Source organism: Achroia grisella, unplaced genomic scaffold (genome assembly GCF_030625045.1).
Source record: "Achroia grisella isolate CSIRO2021 unplaced genomic scaffold, CSIRO_AGI_Agris_v1 utg780, whole genome shotgun sequence".
Lineage (NCBI taxonomy): Eukaryota > Metazoa > Arthropoda > Insecta > Lepidoptera > Pyralidae > Achroia > Achroia grisella.
Genome location: NW_026713020.1, coordinates 8,393,581 through 8,410,761, shown reverse-complemented (window position 1 = coordinate 8,410,761; position 17,181 = coordinate 8,393,581). Strand labels below are relative to the sequence as shown.

General features: G+C 35.5%; 1 protein-coding gene across 1 annotated transcript; it reads left to right on the top strand.

The window, feature by feature from the left end:
- The first annotated feature begins 3,234 nt into the window (after positions 1-3,234).
- LOC131851097 (organic cation transporter protein-like) lies at positions 3,235-15,290 on the top strand. Its single transcript, XM_059201524.1, has 6 exons — positions 3,235-3,431; positions 6,223-6,436; positions 7,101-7,356; positions 10,225-10,866; positions 14,149-14,330; positions 15,132-15,290. The coding sequence occupies exons 1-6, from the start codon at positions 3,235-3,237 to the stop codon at positions 15,288-15,290; spliced, it is 1,650 nt and encodes a 549-aa protein (XP_059057507.1).
- The last annotated feature ends 1,891 nt before the right edge of the window (positions 15,291-17,181 follow it).

Genomic DNA, 17,181 nt, shown 5'->3' with positions numbered 1-17,181 from the left:
AGCAGCGCAGGATCGATCATCGTGGAGATCTTTGGGGGAGGTCTATGTCCAGCAGTGGACGTCTTCCGGGCTGCAATGATGATGATGATGATGATGTTCAGATATGACGACCGATAGAGAGCAGTGGAAGAGAATGACATACTGCGCCGACCACAAATAATGGGATAAAGGCAAGGCAATGATGATGATGATGGATATCCTTTTTTAAAAAAAATTAATAAAGTAAAGTGAACGTATCATTTTTTGTAATAATATTAGTTTCATGTTTATATCACAATTGTTTATTATTATTATTTATTTATTTATTTCAGGTAACTAGGCCCATATCATAAATACTTTATAGACTATGATAAAAATATGAACAGTTTCTTGCCAGTTCTTTTTTTTTTCGGACTACTGTTGGCCGCAGATGGCCTTTACAGCTTCACCGAAAGATAGGGGGCGAGTGCAGATGGCACTCCAAACCAAGGAAGGGGCGACCTGGGGCGCCGGTGTGGAGCGCCCGGGCGCGCTCAATCGCCCGGTTGATTGCGCGATACGAGGTGTGTGAGGTCGTCGTCTTCGCCGGCGAGGACGGTGTCGTGTAAATGTGTAAAAGTGTGGTCGGAGTGGACGGATGGGCCCGTGGGGAGGTTGACTACCGTTATGGGGTCGTCGGGATCAATGAGAACGTGCCTCGGGCGACGTTGTCGCGAATGTCGGATATTACTCCTCAGTGCATAGTCGACCGTACTGACTATAAGCGGGTTAGGTTACCAGTTCTTCACAACTACAGCACCTAGCCAAACTGGACAGTAGGGATAGGGATAAAAATATGACGTGTACAGGACGCAGAAAGGATCTATGTGAATAATTAAGTTATACTCAGAATAGAAAATCATTTATTCAAATAAACTTAGAATAGAATAGAATAGAAAATCATTTATTCAAATAAACTTACATTGAAGCACTTTTGAATAGTCATTACATTTTTTTTTAATCTACCGCTCGTTCGGAAAGCTGTCTCATCACAAGAAGAACGAGCAAGAAACTTGCGTGTTGCTCTTTTAAATAATTTTATTATTACTTTACATTTTTAAGTTTAAGTGTGTGAATACAAACCACCAATTAGCACTAATTCAATTAAATACTCAAAAAGAAAAAATATTGAATACATAACCAACTGGTTAAACAATTAATAAGAGGAAATCAGTCATAGTGATTAGAGCAAACCAGTCCCTACAAGCAGCACCCGTTCACGAGTATGACGGATGAGCCAGCCATCACTGCGCTCGACCATATTTTAGGGAGCCCAATGACCCGGCCCACCACGCCGCCACAAGTCTGGACATTTTAGTGAGCATAACTACTCAAAACACTAGACCACGTCAAAGCTGCTCACAATTGCCATCTGATAGTTATAGTATTCACATTTTACATAAGAATGCATGCGGCAATTAATACAAAAACCGCTACGCTTTCATATTTCTAAAATCAATCAATTAAATCAAGAAAGCAATGAGAAAATAAAATTATAACGTTGTATGCTAATAAACATGGTACATTGCTAGCAATGTACCATGTCAGGTTGACCTCCTCGCGGTTCCCCCTGGAAACCATCGTGATAAATTAATTTGTCACGATGGGCTAACTGACCTGACCTCATGCTCATCTTATCATCCTTCACTGGTGCCCCGCCGGTGTAAACCGTTAGCACCAGCGGGTGCACCATTCCATTATCATGACTAAAAAAAAATATGAATTTAGTAATTATTCCACTGCGGACCTTAAATCAGGTGACGCATGAGTTCGTACATTACTTTCTAATCGTAATTATCTTATTAATCGTAATGATTACGAAGATATCTTAATTATTTAATTATTATAATCGATAGCTTCTTGAATTTGTGTGTGATATGGCAGTGAAATTACCGGGTACGTACACATAACATCCTAATCCTGAGGAATGAAAGATTACTCGTATACACGTGGACATGTGCGTATATATATATAATAATAATAATAATCTCAGGACAATTCACACAGCGCCATCTAGACCCAAGTTAAGCTAGCTGAAGCTTGTGTTATGGGTACTAGATAACTTATACAAATACATAGATTTTTTTTTTTCGTAAATACATACATAATATACATAGAAAACACCCAGACCGATACAAACAATCATACTCATGAATACAAATGTTTGTGCCGTGCGAGGAATCGAACCCGCGACCATCGGACGTAAAGCGGTGTGCTAGACCGCTAGACCACCGAGGTCGTCGATATATAATATATATATTCATATGTTTTACACACCACCTTATTTCTAATGGTCGCAGATTCGATTCCTTGGTGGTGGTGGTTGGTGGAACGGTGCTGGAGGAATGAGGTTATGGAGTTTCTAACCACCTTCATTGAAATGCAACCTATAAATAAATAACCCTGGACAATTTACACAGCGCCATCTAGTCCCACGGTAAGCAGAGCTTGTGCTATGGGCTGGCTATAGACAACTGATGTAAATACATAGATTTTTTTTGTAAATACATACACAATTTACATAGAAAACATCTGTACAGCCAATCGTAATCTACACATATAAATAAAATTGGAGTGTCTGTTTGTAATATTGAAACGACGGTTTTTTATTACATGCATATGAATATAAATATGGTACATACACCAAAATAACATTTATTACAATTTTTGTCTTTATGGCTGTCTTTTTGTTCCGGCTAATCTCTGAAATGGCTGGTCCGAATTTGACGGGACCTATATTGGCAGGTAGCTGATGTAAAAAGAGCAACTTTTATATAGATTTTTTTTCATTTTAGAAAAATAAAGTTAAATTCCCCGCGGACGATGTCGCGTGTACAGTCATGAATACAAATGTTTGCACCGTGCGAGGCATCGAACCCGTTGCTAAACCGCTAGACCAACGAGGTCGTCAACACAAAATTGATATGACACATTATGAAATACATATGTAGACGTCAAATAGTATATAATCGTAAAATATGATTATACAGATAATCAGCCTTGTTATCAGTAGAAGTAAGTTTTATAATGATTGATGATGAGTTTAAATAATCAATAATTATTTAAATTCAATAGATGCTTCATTGGTGTCGTAGTAGTGAATAGCAGTGTACATCAAATTCAAATTAAAATATACAAAAATCATTTATTAATGTTGTACATTTTTGCGGCGTATGAACTTCAATTTTTGTATATCATATTTCCGTTCCTACCGTCATGTCTAATACCGGCCATGTACCCACTGGTACAGATGTCAAGACGTCCAAGGTGGACTTGGATACGATCCTGATAAGGGAATTGGGACAATTCGGGTTGTTTCAATTGAAGACCCTGCTGCTGGCTGTGATCATGGTCATATTCGCGTCGTGGGGCGCCAACGAATATATATTCACTACTTCTAGAATAAATACGAGGTATGTAGGATTAAGATTAGGATGTTATAGAATAATTTTAACATCCTCATGATCAAAAGATTTCATAATTTTAACATCCTCATGATCAAAAGATTTAATAATTTTAACATCCTCACGATCAAATGATTTAATAATTTTAACATCCTCATGATCAAATTATTTCATAATTTTAACATCCTCATGATCAAATTATTTAATAATTTTAACATCCTCATGATCAAAAGATTTAATAATTTTAACATCCTCATGATCAAACGATTTTAATAATTTTAACATCCTCATGATCAAATGATTTCATAATTTTAACATCCTCATGATCAAAAGATTTAATAATTTTAACATCCTCATGATCAAATGATTTAATAATTTTGACAACCTCATGATCAAATGATTTAATAATTTTGACAACCTCATGATCAAATGATTTAATAATTTTGACAACCTCATGATCAAATGATTTAATAATTTTAACATCCTCATGATCAAACGATTTTAATAATTTTAACATCCTCATGATCAAATTAATTAATAATTTTAACATCCTCATGATCAAAAGATATAATAATTTTAACATCCTCATGATCAAAAGATTTAATAATTTCATCATCCTCATGATCAAACGATTTTAATAATTTTAACATCCTCATGATCAAATGATTTAATAATTTTAACATCCTCATGACCGATTGATTTTAATAATTTTAACATCCTCATGATCAAATGATTTAATAATTTTAACATCCTCATGATCAAATGATTTAATAATTTTAACATCCTCATGATCAAATGATTTAATAATTTTAACATCCTCATGATCAAATTATTTAATCATTTTAACATCCTCATGATCAAATGATTTATTAATTTTAACATCCTCATGATCAAATGATTTAATAATTTTAACATCCTCATGATCAAATGATTTAATAATTTTAACATCCTCATGATCAAATGATTTAATAATTTTAACATCCTCATGATCAAAAGATTTAATAATTTTAACATCCTCATGATCAAACGATTTTAATAATTTTAACATCCTCATGATCAAATGATTTAATAATTTTAACATCCTCATGATCAAATGATTTAATAATTTTAACATCCTCATGATCAAATGATTTCATAATTTTAACATCCTCATGATCAAAAGATTTAATAATTTTAACATCCTCATGATCAAATGATTTCATAATTTTAACATCCTCATGATCAAAAGATTTAATAATTTTAACATCCTCATGATCAAATGATTTAATAATTTTAACATCCTCATGACCGATTGATTTTAATAATTTTAACATCCTCATGATCAAAAGATTTAATAATTTCATCATCCTTCACTGGTGCCCCGCCAGCGTAAACCGTTAGCGCAGGCGGGTGCGCCATTCCATTATCATCCATAAAACTTCTTCTCGTTATACTTACTTACTAGCTGTGCCCGAGTATATTAGTCCATGTGTTATATATAACCCAAAAAAGACATAAAAAATTTCGTATTTCCATACAACTTTCATCCCCTATTTCATTATAAGCTCTTGAGGATAACATTTTTACAAACCTTGAATGATATATTTATATATATTTTATCAACAGCCTAAAATATAAGTATCAAGCTCCTAGCTTTAAAAATTACGATACTTCCAACCTTTCATGTCCCCTTTCAACCCCTTACAACCCTTTTTTCACATTAAAAAGTAACCTATGTCTTTTCTCAGAGTCTAAACTATCTGTGTAGCAAATTTTATTTAAATCGGTTTAGTAGTTTTAGCGTTAAAGCGACAGAGTTATTTTCGCATTTATAATATTAGTGTGGAGTAAGAATAATAAAATCGTATAAAAAATATACATCTTGTAATAAAACAGTGATGAGGTGAAAACTGTCCGGTTTCCTACTTATATGTTATATATGTATAAGTATTAATTATTTTTACAAATATATTTAAAAACCTATTTTCGTAAATTATTTTTTTATTATCTAAATATATATAACTCAAAGGTGACTGACTGACATAGTGATCTATCAACGCACAGCCCAAACCACTAGACGCGTCGGGCTGAAATTTGGCATGCAGGTAGACGTTATGACGTAGGCATCCACTAAGAAATGATTTTGATTAATTCTACCCCCAAGGGTATAAAATAGGGGATGAAAGTTTGTATGAGACTTTGTCAATTTTAAATCGATCGGGCTGAGACTTTGCATGCATAAAGCTACAATGACGTAGGCATCCCCTAAGAAAGGATTTTTATAAATTCCACCCCTAAGGGGATAAATTAACGCGAGCGGAGCCGCGGGCAAAGTTAATTTTATAATACGTCACGTAGTATACATTAATTTATTGTTAAAACGTCTTTAATATCTGTACCTACATTGAAATACACATCAATTTGAAATTACTGGGTTATCATATGTGTACTTACATATGTTACCTTCAAATATTTGATAACTATGCATACCTAGTATTTAATAGGATTATAGATAACTGTGTCTGGATCACATTTACACTGTCAGCTGCGGGTAGCTAGTATGTTTATATTTTGACTAGCTACTCGCCCCGGTTTCGCACAGGTGTACATGTATTACATATATAAACCAACCTCTTATATCACTCTATCTATTAAAAAAAAACCGCTTCAAATCCGTTGCGTAGTTTTAAAGATTTAAGCATACATAGGGACGGACAGACAGCGACCGCGACTTTGTTTTATACTATGTAATTATTTTTGGGATTCAGTTGTAATGTTATTTCAGTATGATTAAGATTAAGACATTATGTTTTGTTTTCAGATGTCTGATCCCGGAATGCGATGCAGAGGAACCCGTGTTTGCTCCCTCCTGGATCCTGGACGCTGTTCCGGACACCACCTCTAGCTGCCAGCGGTTCGGGAACAGAACTGAAATACCTCCCCGGGACACCTGTCCGGCGGAACTCTTCGACAGGGACGTGCTCCTCGATTGCGAGGAACGAGTCTATGAGAACACTCTGTCTGTAGTTTATGATGTAAGTTTTTTATGAAACTATGTAGCTTTTGCCTGCGGCTTCGCTCGCGTTAATTTATCTCCTTAGGTGTGGGATTTATCAAAATCTATTCTTAGGGGATGCCTACGTCATAGTAGCTTTATGCATGCAAAGTCTCAGCCCGATCGGTATAACGTTGACAAAGTTTCATACAAACTTTCATACCCTTGGGGGTAGAATTAATCAAAAGCCTTTCTTAGCGGATGCCTACGTCATAACATCTACCTGCACTCCGAACTGACGGTAGATTTGACATATCATAAGAGTCTATAGTTGACCTGCATGAATAAAGATATCTTGAATTTGAATTTGAATTAGATGTAGCAGTCTATAATAGAAATATATAATAATAATAATAATAATGATCTCAGGACAATTTACACAGCGCCATCTAGACCCAAGTTAAGCTAGAAAGCTTGTGTTATGGGTACTAGATAACTGATACTAATACATAGATAATTTTTTTCGTAAATACATACATATTATACGTAGAAAACACCCAGACCGATACAAACAATCATACTCATGAATACAAATGTTTGTGCGAGGAATCGAACCCGCGACCATCGGACGTAAAGCGGCGTGCTAGACCGCTATACCACCGAGGTCGTACTGATATAGATATTTTGATTTTGAATTCGAACAGTATGATCTCGGCTGCGAGGAGTGGCTGCGCTCCCTGATCGGTTCGATCCGCACGGTGGGCACCCTGACCGCCCTGCCCATCACCGGGTTCGTGTCCGACCGGTGGGGCAGACGCACCGCCCTCACCCTCAACGCCTTCAACACGGCCTGGCTGGGCGTGCTTCGCTACTTCGCAGACACCTACGTTGGCTTCGTCATATCCGAGTTCGTTGAAGCTACTTTTGGTTCAGCTGGATTTTCCTGCGCTTATATATTGCGTAAGTTTAATTTATAACTATAGCGTTTTGGTTTAGTGGTTGTTGCTCTATTTACACTGAAAGGTTGTGAATTCAAATCTGGTTGACATAAACAAAATACAATTTATATATCAGACTAATACGCCGGTAAAGAAAATAGGCTACGGCAACCGTTTCGTTATTTTTGATTAAATAAAATTATTATATTTGTTACTAGCTGTTCCCGCGACTTCGTCCGCGTGGAATTTAACTTTATTTTTCTAAAATAAAAGTATCCTAAAGAATTATTTTGTTCGTCTTAATTTATTCGTTCCATTAGGTACTGATAGGTTCAAACTAACATATTTACATCCTGTATCATCCCTTATTTTATCACCATGGGGGTTGAATTTATCAAAATCCTATTTAAGTGAACGTCTTCATCATAGTTGCTCCAATCTTTAATTTCAGTTCAATCACTCAAAAATCTAAGATGATACTCTCATCCCCTATTTTATCCCCTTAGAAGTGTAATTTATCAAAATCCTGTCTTAGAAGATGCCTACGTCATAGTAGCTTTGTGCATGCAAAGTCTCAGCCCGATCGGTATAAAATTGACAAAGTTTCATACAAACTTTCATCCCTTATTTTATCCCCTTGGGAGTAGAATTGATCAAAATCCTATCTTAGCGGATGCCTACATTATAACATCTACCTGCATGCCAAATTTCAGCCCGATCCGTCCAGTGGTTTGGGCTGTGCGTTGATAGATCACTATGTCAGTCACCTATGAGTTATATATATTTAGATTTATGAAATATCGCTCAAATATTTCACAAATAATTAATGCATATATGTATTTACAAAAAAATATATTTAAGTATCAATTGTCTAGTACCCATAATACAAGCTCTTACGACGTGCGGAGTGTGAATTGTTCTGACTTAATTTATTTTTTTATTTTTTCCAAAAATTCTCATCTCCCCTCTTAAGGAGAGGAGATGGCAACATTTTTATTATTATTATTATTCAGATTATGTTAATAAAAACATTTAACAATTATTTATCAACTAGCTGACCTCGTGAACTCCATTACGACTCAGAATTAACTAATATGTCAAAGGTTTTTGAAGTTCAGTTACGCAATACATATCTCAACTAACCCTTCAATATGGGTGGGAAGGGCATTGTTAGTAATGTGGACTCATGACCCCATTACAGCAATGTACCATGTCAGGTTGACCTCCACGCGGTTCCCCCTGGAAACCATCGTGATAAATTCATGGCGAATTTACCACGATGGGCTAACTGATCTGACCTCATGCTCATCTTGTCATCCTCCACTGGTGCCCCGCCAGCGTAAACCATTAGCGCAGGCGGGTGCACCATTCCACTATCATTCACAAAAAAAAACCTTACGATAGGTACAAACAGTTTGTATCGGAAGATTATCGGAAGATAAAATTGTTGTTTTCATTATTTTACATGCAATTTCTTCATATTTTCTCACCACAAACGTTCTGGATGTTTCTATAAATATTTCAAAATGAAAATTAAGAAAAGAAAAAACAAACATTACGGGATTACGGGAAAGGCTGTGGGACTAAATCGCTTTATACGAATGAATTATTGCTAAATAATTGTCTATGGATCATATTATTATTATTTCAGTTACATAAAAAAAAATTAGCAAAGAATCAGCAGATTCCTAAAATACTTACCAACGTGTCAGCGCCAGGTTGTGATATCACTCGTTGTGACATCACTATCAATAATTTGGTTATCATATATTGATTAAATTACTCACACGTGACGTACATACATAAACAAAGACTACTGTATTCGATGTACATAAATTCCAATAATTAACTATATAAATAATGTTTTAGAGATTCTTGTAAGTGTACACTTACAAGACCAAGAAGATATGTATGACCTCCATCAAATAAACTGTACAGTTTATTTAATGGAGGTCATACATATGGTATTCTTTATGACAGTGTCAGTGGTGTAGTGGTTTAGCTCACCGCTTTGCTTCCGATGATCGCGAGTTCGATTCCTCGCACGCAAACACTTGTATTCATGAGTATCATTCTTTGTCTTAACCTGGTTGTTTCCTATGTATATTATGTATGTATTTACAAAAAAATGTATGTATGTATTTATATAAGTTGGTTAGTATACATAACACAAGCTCTACTTATCTTGTTGGTAGATGGCGCTGTGTGAATTGTCCTCGGATATTATTATTAAAAAACTAGCTACTCGCCCTGGCTTCGCACGGGTGTACATGTATTATATATATAAACCTTCCTCTTGAATCACTCTATCTATTAAAAAAACCGCTTCTAAATCCATTGCGTAGTTTTAAAGATTTAAGCATACTTAGCGACGGACAGACAGCGACAGCGACTTTGTTTTATACTATGTAATGACAATGACCCAGGACAGTTCATACAGCGCCATCTAATCCCAAGCTGAGCAGAGCTTGTGTTATGGGTACTAGACAACTAATATAAATATATTGTTTTTTTTTATGCAAATATATATCATGTAATTATGATGATTCCCTGATTGATAGTGAGAACTGTTTTTGGGACAGAAATTTTATATTTTACTGTCATCATTTAAGTATTTATTTACAACAGATTGCCATAATCCTGACAAATATTGAACTAAGTTTTTTTTTAATTACGTAATGGAATGGTGCACCCGCCTGCGCTAACGGTTTACGCTGGCGGGGCACCAGTGGAGGATGATAAGATGAGCATGAGGTCAGGTCAGTTAGGCCATCGTGGCAAATTTATCGCGTTTCCTGGGGGAACTGCGACTCAACCTGACATGGTACATTGCTTACAATGGGGTCATTTGTCCCCATTAAGTAATTATAAAAAAAATATATTTTTACAGTGATGGAAATCGTGGGCCCAAATTTCCGTGTGGCTGCCGGCGCGACTATGAATACCTTCTTTTCTGTGGGCCAAATTACATTGGGTCTTATAGCATGGGGCGTCCCAAATTGGCGACAGCTGACCTTAGTTCTCTATGTACCGATGCTGTGGACATTATGCTATTTCTGGATAATGGCGGAATCCGTCCGATGGTACATGAGCAAAGGTCGCTACGCAGAATCCGAAACAGTCCTAAAAGAAATCGCAAAAGTGAATGGCAAGAAACTGTCAGAGCAGTCTCTAGAAGCATTAAGAGCTACAAACGAAGCAGAGAAAAAGAGAGCGCAAGACGAAAGTTTGGAAAAAAAGAACGAGCCGTGGCTAATTGTGCTGGTGTTCCGGCACAAGCAGATCCTGATTCGATGCTTGGTGTCACCGATTTGGTGGATAACTAACACGTTCATCTACTACGGATTGTCAATCAATGCCGTGAATCTATCCGGTAACAGATATCTAAATTACGTAGCCGTGTCCGCTGCACAGATACCCGGGTATTGGACTGCTGTGATACTTTTGGATCTCATTGGGAGGAAGCCAGTGCTTATAATAGCCTTTTGGGTTTGTGCCGCGTGTCAAATTGGATATATCTTTATGCCTGAAGGTGAGTTAGATATTTTATTCTTTAATATGTACATTAATACACTTATTTATTTAATTCAGTCTACATAGGCCATATTATAAATACCTTACAGACTAACATACATAAGAAATAATAATAAAATGTAAATAAAATTGTCTTTATGGTCACGGTACTGACGAAGGCAATCTGCCACGGTAGCGCCGATAGATCATCCCCTTCGGTCAGTACTCCTCCTTCATGAGCATGCAGCATGTTGGTGGGAACCCGATCCATGAATTCTTTGAAGTTCGCGTTCTGACTCGATTCTAGCTGCGTCACCATTAATGTCAGGATGTTTTTGGTCCAGATGTAGTCAACAATGTCCTGTTTCTTGGTAGCGTAGTGTAGGCGGGATAGGTACATCGCCGTGGTCGGTGTAGCGGCACGCAACAAGAAGTTGGGCCCAGTCGGTGCTGTGCCACAATTGTTTCGATTGACCCTCTTTGTACGCCTCTTCTTTTGTACCGTGACAAAACCATCATCGTCACAGTCAGCAGACTTGATACACGTAGGAGCCATTTTCAGTCACTTTACTTTATTAGAATTTTTACTTTGAAACTCGTCCGTTTCGTTCGCTGGCTGCTCGTATAATGCCCTTTTTTATTCGAGTCACTGTTCATACGTCGCCATCTTGTGACCCACTATTCTTGAAAAACCGGAAGTGGTACCTATAAACCGATTGCCTAAGTTAATCGTAATTGTTACATTTATAGTTCATATAATATTTAAATTTGCAAAAAATTACATAGTAACAGTTTGTGTGGGGTTTAAACCCATAGTTTCGTGATAATGATATTAGTTGATTTATTGATTGACTAGCTTTTGCCCGCGGCTTCGCTCGCGTTAATTTATCCCCTTAGGGGTGGAATTTATCAAAATCTGCCTACGTCATATTAGCTTTATGCATGCAAAGTCTCAGCCCGATCGATTTAAAATTGACAAAGTTTCATCCCCTATTTTATCCCCTTGGGGATAGAATTAATCAAAATCCTTTCTTAGCGGATGCTTACGTCATAACATCTACCTGCATGCCAAATTTCAGCCCGATCCGTCCAGTGGTTTGGGCTGTCCGTTGATAGATCACTATGTCAGTCACCAGAGTTATATATATATATTGATTGATTGATTGATGAGGTGTTATTGCTAAATAAAACCGCCTTGGTTGAATGCTACACGAACACTGATATTATCGTCAAAACTAATGTAATTAGTTTAAATGCATTATGAGGTGAAATTACATGTGTCGGCAATTGTGTATTGCATCGTAAGCAGGCATATGCGATTGCGGTACAAGTTGTCTCTACTAATAATATTTTTTTTTATAAAAATAATATACTATTATAAACTCAAGCTTTTTAGTTTGTATTGCAACATTTCTAACTTATGTATGGCGCATATCTTCCAAGTCTACAGTTTTATATTCATCCGTCAAACTCGTGAACGAGTGCTGCTTGTAGGGACTGGTCTGCTCTTATCACTACGACTGATTTAATCTTATTGTATATTTATATTTGACACAAATAAATTAGTGCTGGTTGGTAGTTCGTATTCACACGTTTCGACTTGTAAATGTAAACTTACAAGGATTATTTAAAAGCGCAACACACAAGTTTCTTGCTCGTTCTTTTTGTGATGAGACAGTTTTCCGAACGAGAGGTAGATAAAAAAAAATTGTTATGACTATTCTAAAGTGCATAAAGTAAGTTTATTTGAATAAATTATTTTCTATTCTATTCTATTATATTCATACAGTGCGTAGTTAATGACGTTTATGCTGATTAGATATTTGCGAGTTCATCTCCCGATATTAGTTTCAATTTATTGAAGGAATAAGAGAGTTATATTTGATCGTTTTATGAGCAAATTACATTGCAACCTTGACTACTACTAGTAGATGCATTTTTAAGATAACTAAATAATTAATAATAATAATAATAATCTTTATTTACTGCTCACAAGGAAACTTACAATATTAAACAAAGTAACAAAAGTATGTATTTAACTTACAAGTAATTCCTTGTGAGAGTCTGGAGCCTGAACTGAGTCGACCTGTACTACAGATCCCCAGGCTCTCTCCGAGGACTTACTGTGTTATGTATTAATGTAATAAATATATTAGTGATTGTGAATTACAGTTTGTGAATTACCTAATTCCTGGGAATTATGTGATTAGTCTATTATCTATATTTTACTAATATCTCTTTTAGCACTGATGATTTTCTTATAATCAATTAATTCTAGTTTTTTATTAATATCATCTAGGATTTACATATCACCATCGTTCATATAAAACGTATATCTATAAAAGATAGTGTTTAGATATGTATGTCATTAAATTTTTATATGAATTCGTTCATTATGATAACAGTATGATAATATTGCAACAAAGTGTTGTTCTTATCGTCTCGTATGGTATGTCTACATTGTATGAGACTTGGATGAGACGATGTTTGTATTGTCTACTTGTATTTCCTTTCAATTATTAAGCAGTAGCTATTCTCGCGACTTCGTCCGCGTGGAATTTAACTTTATTGTTCTAATATAAGAGCCTAAGTTACACCTTAATACATCAGCTGCCTGCCAAAAAAAGTCCGGCATAATCGGTCCAGCCATTTCAGAGATTAGTCGGCACAAATAGACAGACAAAAATTGAAAAAAATGTTATTTTGATATATGTACCGTATTTATATTCATATGCATGTAGTAAAAAACGATTATCTCAATATTACAAACAGACACTCCAATTTTAGTTATATGTATAGATGAGTACTTAAATATGAGAAATGAAAATTATTTAGATACTATCTGGACCCACGACTTCGTCAATTACTGACCTTGACCAAATAATGAAAAAATATTTAATAATCTAACCCAATAAAAACCAAATAAAAAAAGATTCATAGTTCTAGCTTCAAAAATGACGAAATTCCATAAAAACTTTCATCCCCTATTTTATTTTACCCCCTTAATTTTTTATAAACTTTCGTAGTCATATTTGTTTATATTTAATCAACAGCCTGAAAAATAAGTTTCTAGCTTTAAAAATGACGACGCTTTCATACAACCTTTCATCCTCCCTTCCAACCCCTTATAACCCATGTTTCGCATTAAAAAGAAGTCTATACAAACAATCATACTCATGAATACAAATGTTTGTGCCGTGCGAGGAATCGAACCTGCGACCATCGGTCGTAAAGCGGTGTGATAACCGCTAGACCACCGAGGTCGTCAAACAGTTATATCAACATATTGTGACTGTTTCAGATCAATATGCAGCATCATTGGCGCTGTACCTGATTGGTACATATTGCATCGCAATGGTCATGACGTCGGTGTATGTGTACACTGCAGAATTGTACCCCACCAAGTACCGACACAGTCTCTTCGCCTTCTCATCTATGATGGGCAGAATTGGCTCCATACTGGCACCACTGACTCCTGCGCTGGTAAGTTCTAGTATCATTCATTCATTCATAATTTAAGAGCTGTGCTCTTGTCGGTGGAGCTCCCGCCACTTTCCACGATCTTCTATCAGTCTTTTTAGCTGTTGATACGACACGACTCCAACTTTTTCTTTAACTTGCTTGATATAGCTGTGTCTCGGTCTTCCCCTTCCTCTCTTTCCATCTATTTTTCCTTCAATAATGTTGTTAATTAGTTCGTCGTGTCGTATCAAGTGCCCCAACATTTTTCCCCGCTTTTCTAGTATCAAATAACCTTTATCTTCTAATTGCTGTTTTTATACGACACCTATGATAATGTTAAGTTATAGTGATTAGTGTCTGAAAAATATATATCTGTGGAACATTGTTATCATTATATTATATACTAGCTTTTGCCCGCGGCTTCGCTCGCGTTAATTTATCCCCTTAGGGGTGGAATTTATCAAAATCCTTTCTTAGGGGATGCCTATGTCACATGCATGCAAAATCTCAGCCCGATCGGTTTAAAGTTGACAAAGTTTCATGCAAACTTTCATCCCCTATTTTGTCCCCTTGGGGGTAGAATTAATCAAAACTCGAGTTGACTCGAGTTACCTGGATAATTTTTTTCTTAGCGGATGCCTACGTCATAACATCTACCTGCATGCAAAATTTCAGGCCGATCTTTTCTTTTATAGTAATATCTGCTGCTTCCTTTGTGGCGACATTCCTTTCCTTTTTTTTATTCTATTAGCTTTAGAAGCAAAGTCGCGGTATACCATCAGATCAGGACGCATCGAAATATGACGCTATATTCGTTTTCAGGGTAGAGCAGTCTGGGATCAGCTGCCGTTCGTACTATTTGCCAGTTTTGCTTTCCTCTCTGGGTGTTTGATATTCATCACACCAGAGACCCATGGTTCCAAGTTCCCAGACACGATGGAAGAAGCTTCCAACATTGGTAAGAAGCAAAGAAACCCGTAAACGTAAAAAAACTGTCAGATCTGTAATTTAAGTTAATTTAAGTATAATTTACTTTAGTACGTAGAATATAACTCAGTCGGCATGCGAATATAGAGAATCGAAATTATTTATTTAAATGCAAAATTTTCAAAAACCTGGTAGTTTCATTTCCAAATTAGCTGGACCGGCGTAACTCCAACTGCAATTCATTTCCCTATCTTTTGGTATATTCTTCATTGCAGCTCCGCTCCTATTGGTCGCAGCGTAATGTTATATAGCATAAAGACTTCCTCGACAAATGGACTATCTAACACAAAAATAATTTTTCAATTCCAACCAGTAGTACCTGAGATTAGCGCGTTCAAACAAACAAACTCTTCAGCTTTGTAATATTACTAGTTACTCGCCCCGGCTTTGCTCGGGTGTACATGTATTATATATATAAAGCTTCCTCTTGAATCACTCTATATATTAAAAAAAACTGCTTCAAAATCAGTTGCGTAGTTTTTAATGATTTAAGCATACAATGGGACGGACTGACAGCGACAGCGACTTTGTTTTATACTATGTAATGATTATATATATATAGTATAGGTATCACTGCGGTTTGTTTGCCGGACGTTTGTAAATTAATCATAATATATATATATTTACTATCTCATATACCTAAAGCGCATTGGAATGTCATATACATTCATAATACTATATCAGTCTACAGACTGAAGTAACTGTTTAACAAAAGAAAGAGCGGATTTTGTTATTATGTCTATAAATAGCATTTATTTATTGATTATCTTATATATAAAATTCTCGTGTCACAGTTTTCGTTCCCATACTCCTCCGAAACAGCTTGACCGATTCTCATGAAATTTTGTGAGCGTATTGAGTAGGTCTGAGAATCGGCCAACATCTACTTTTCATCCCCCTAAATGTTAGGGTAATTTTTTTTTAGACAAAATTTTTAGTTTTTATTTTTTTATGATACAACATACAAAAATACTTACAATCCTAAATTTTTTATAGCGTTATTAATTTATATGGCAAAACAACGTTTGCCGGGACAGCTAGTATTTAATATGCATTTACGTTTTGTTGTTATTTCTATACTTTATATATATATATATCTACATTTTAAGCATATATTAGAATATTGTATGTATATCGTTACAACACTAGTGCCTATTCAAAATATCTTATTCATGTAGGTCTATTACATACTCTTATGACATGTCAAATATCGTCAGTGCGGAATGATTTCGAGATGGGAAGAACTGACAAGAAACTCAGCTTGTTTTTATATACATATATAAAATTCAAAATATCTTTATTCATGTAGGTCTATTACAGACTATTATGATATATCAACCGTCAGTTCGGAATGATTTCGAGATGAGAAGAACTGACAAGAAACTCAGCTCGTATTCTTTTCAAATAAATGTTGTACATGTTTACAATAACACAGATTCATTTAAATTCAAATTTGTGAGAATAGAGTGACCACCAGCATATGCTATTGAAAAAGCAAAAAGTCTAATCAATGTTTGCAACATTGCCTTCTAAATATCACCTGCGTTGTGTGGGCTGGAAGAGATCTCTTTCAGAGATAAATCCATCACAGTAAAATTTTTGGTATAATAATCTTAATTAACTAATGTTGCAAGTGCAATAAATTATATAGATATATAATTTCCTGAAGTAATGGTATTGCTGACTTGAGAAATATATTTACATACTTTTTACTATCTTTCAAAATTATGAACACTCGGGCGATTACTGGGGCACCCCACTTCAAAATTCTAAATTTCAAAATGTCTTTATTCATGTAGGTCTATTACAGACTCTTATGATATGTCACTAGTTACCAATAAGAAGTGTTTTTATTGTTGCAAAATTCATTCATTTTTAATTCAAG

What these genes read in the sequence shown, in the direction of transcription:
- LOC131851097 (XM_059201524.1), top strand. Translation starts at nt 3,235, where the DNA reads ATGTCTAATACCGGCCATGTACCCACTGGTACAGATGTCAAGACGTCC. An exon ending in ACTTCTAGAATAAATACGAG is followed by an intron (nt 3,432 to 6,222) that starts GTATGTAGGATT and finishes TTTTGTTTTCAG; the next exon opens with ATGTCTGATCCCGGAATGCG. An exon ending in CACCACTGACTCCTGCGCTG is followed by an intron (nt 14,331 to 15,131) that starts GTAAGTTCTAGT and finishes ATTCGTTTTCAG; the next exon opens with GGTAGAGCAGTCTGGGATCA.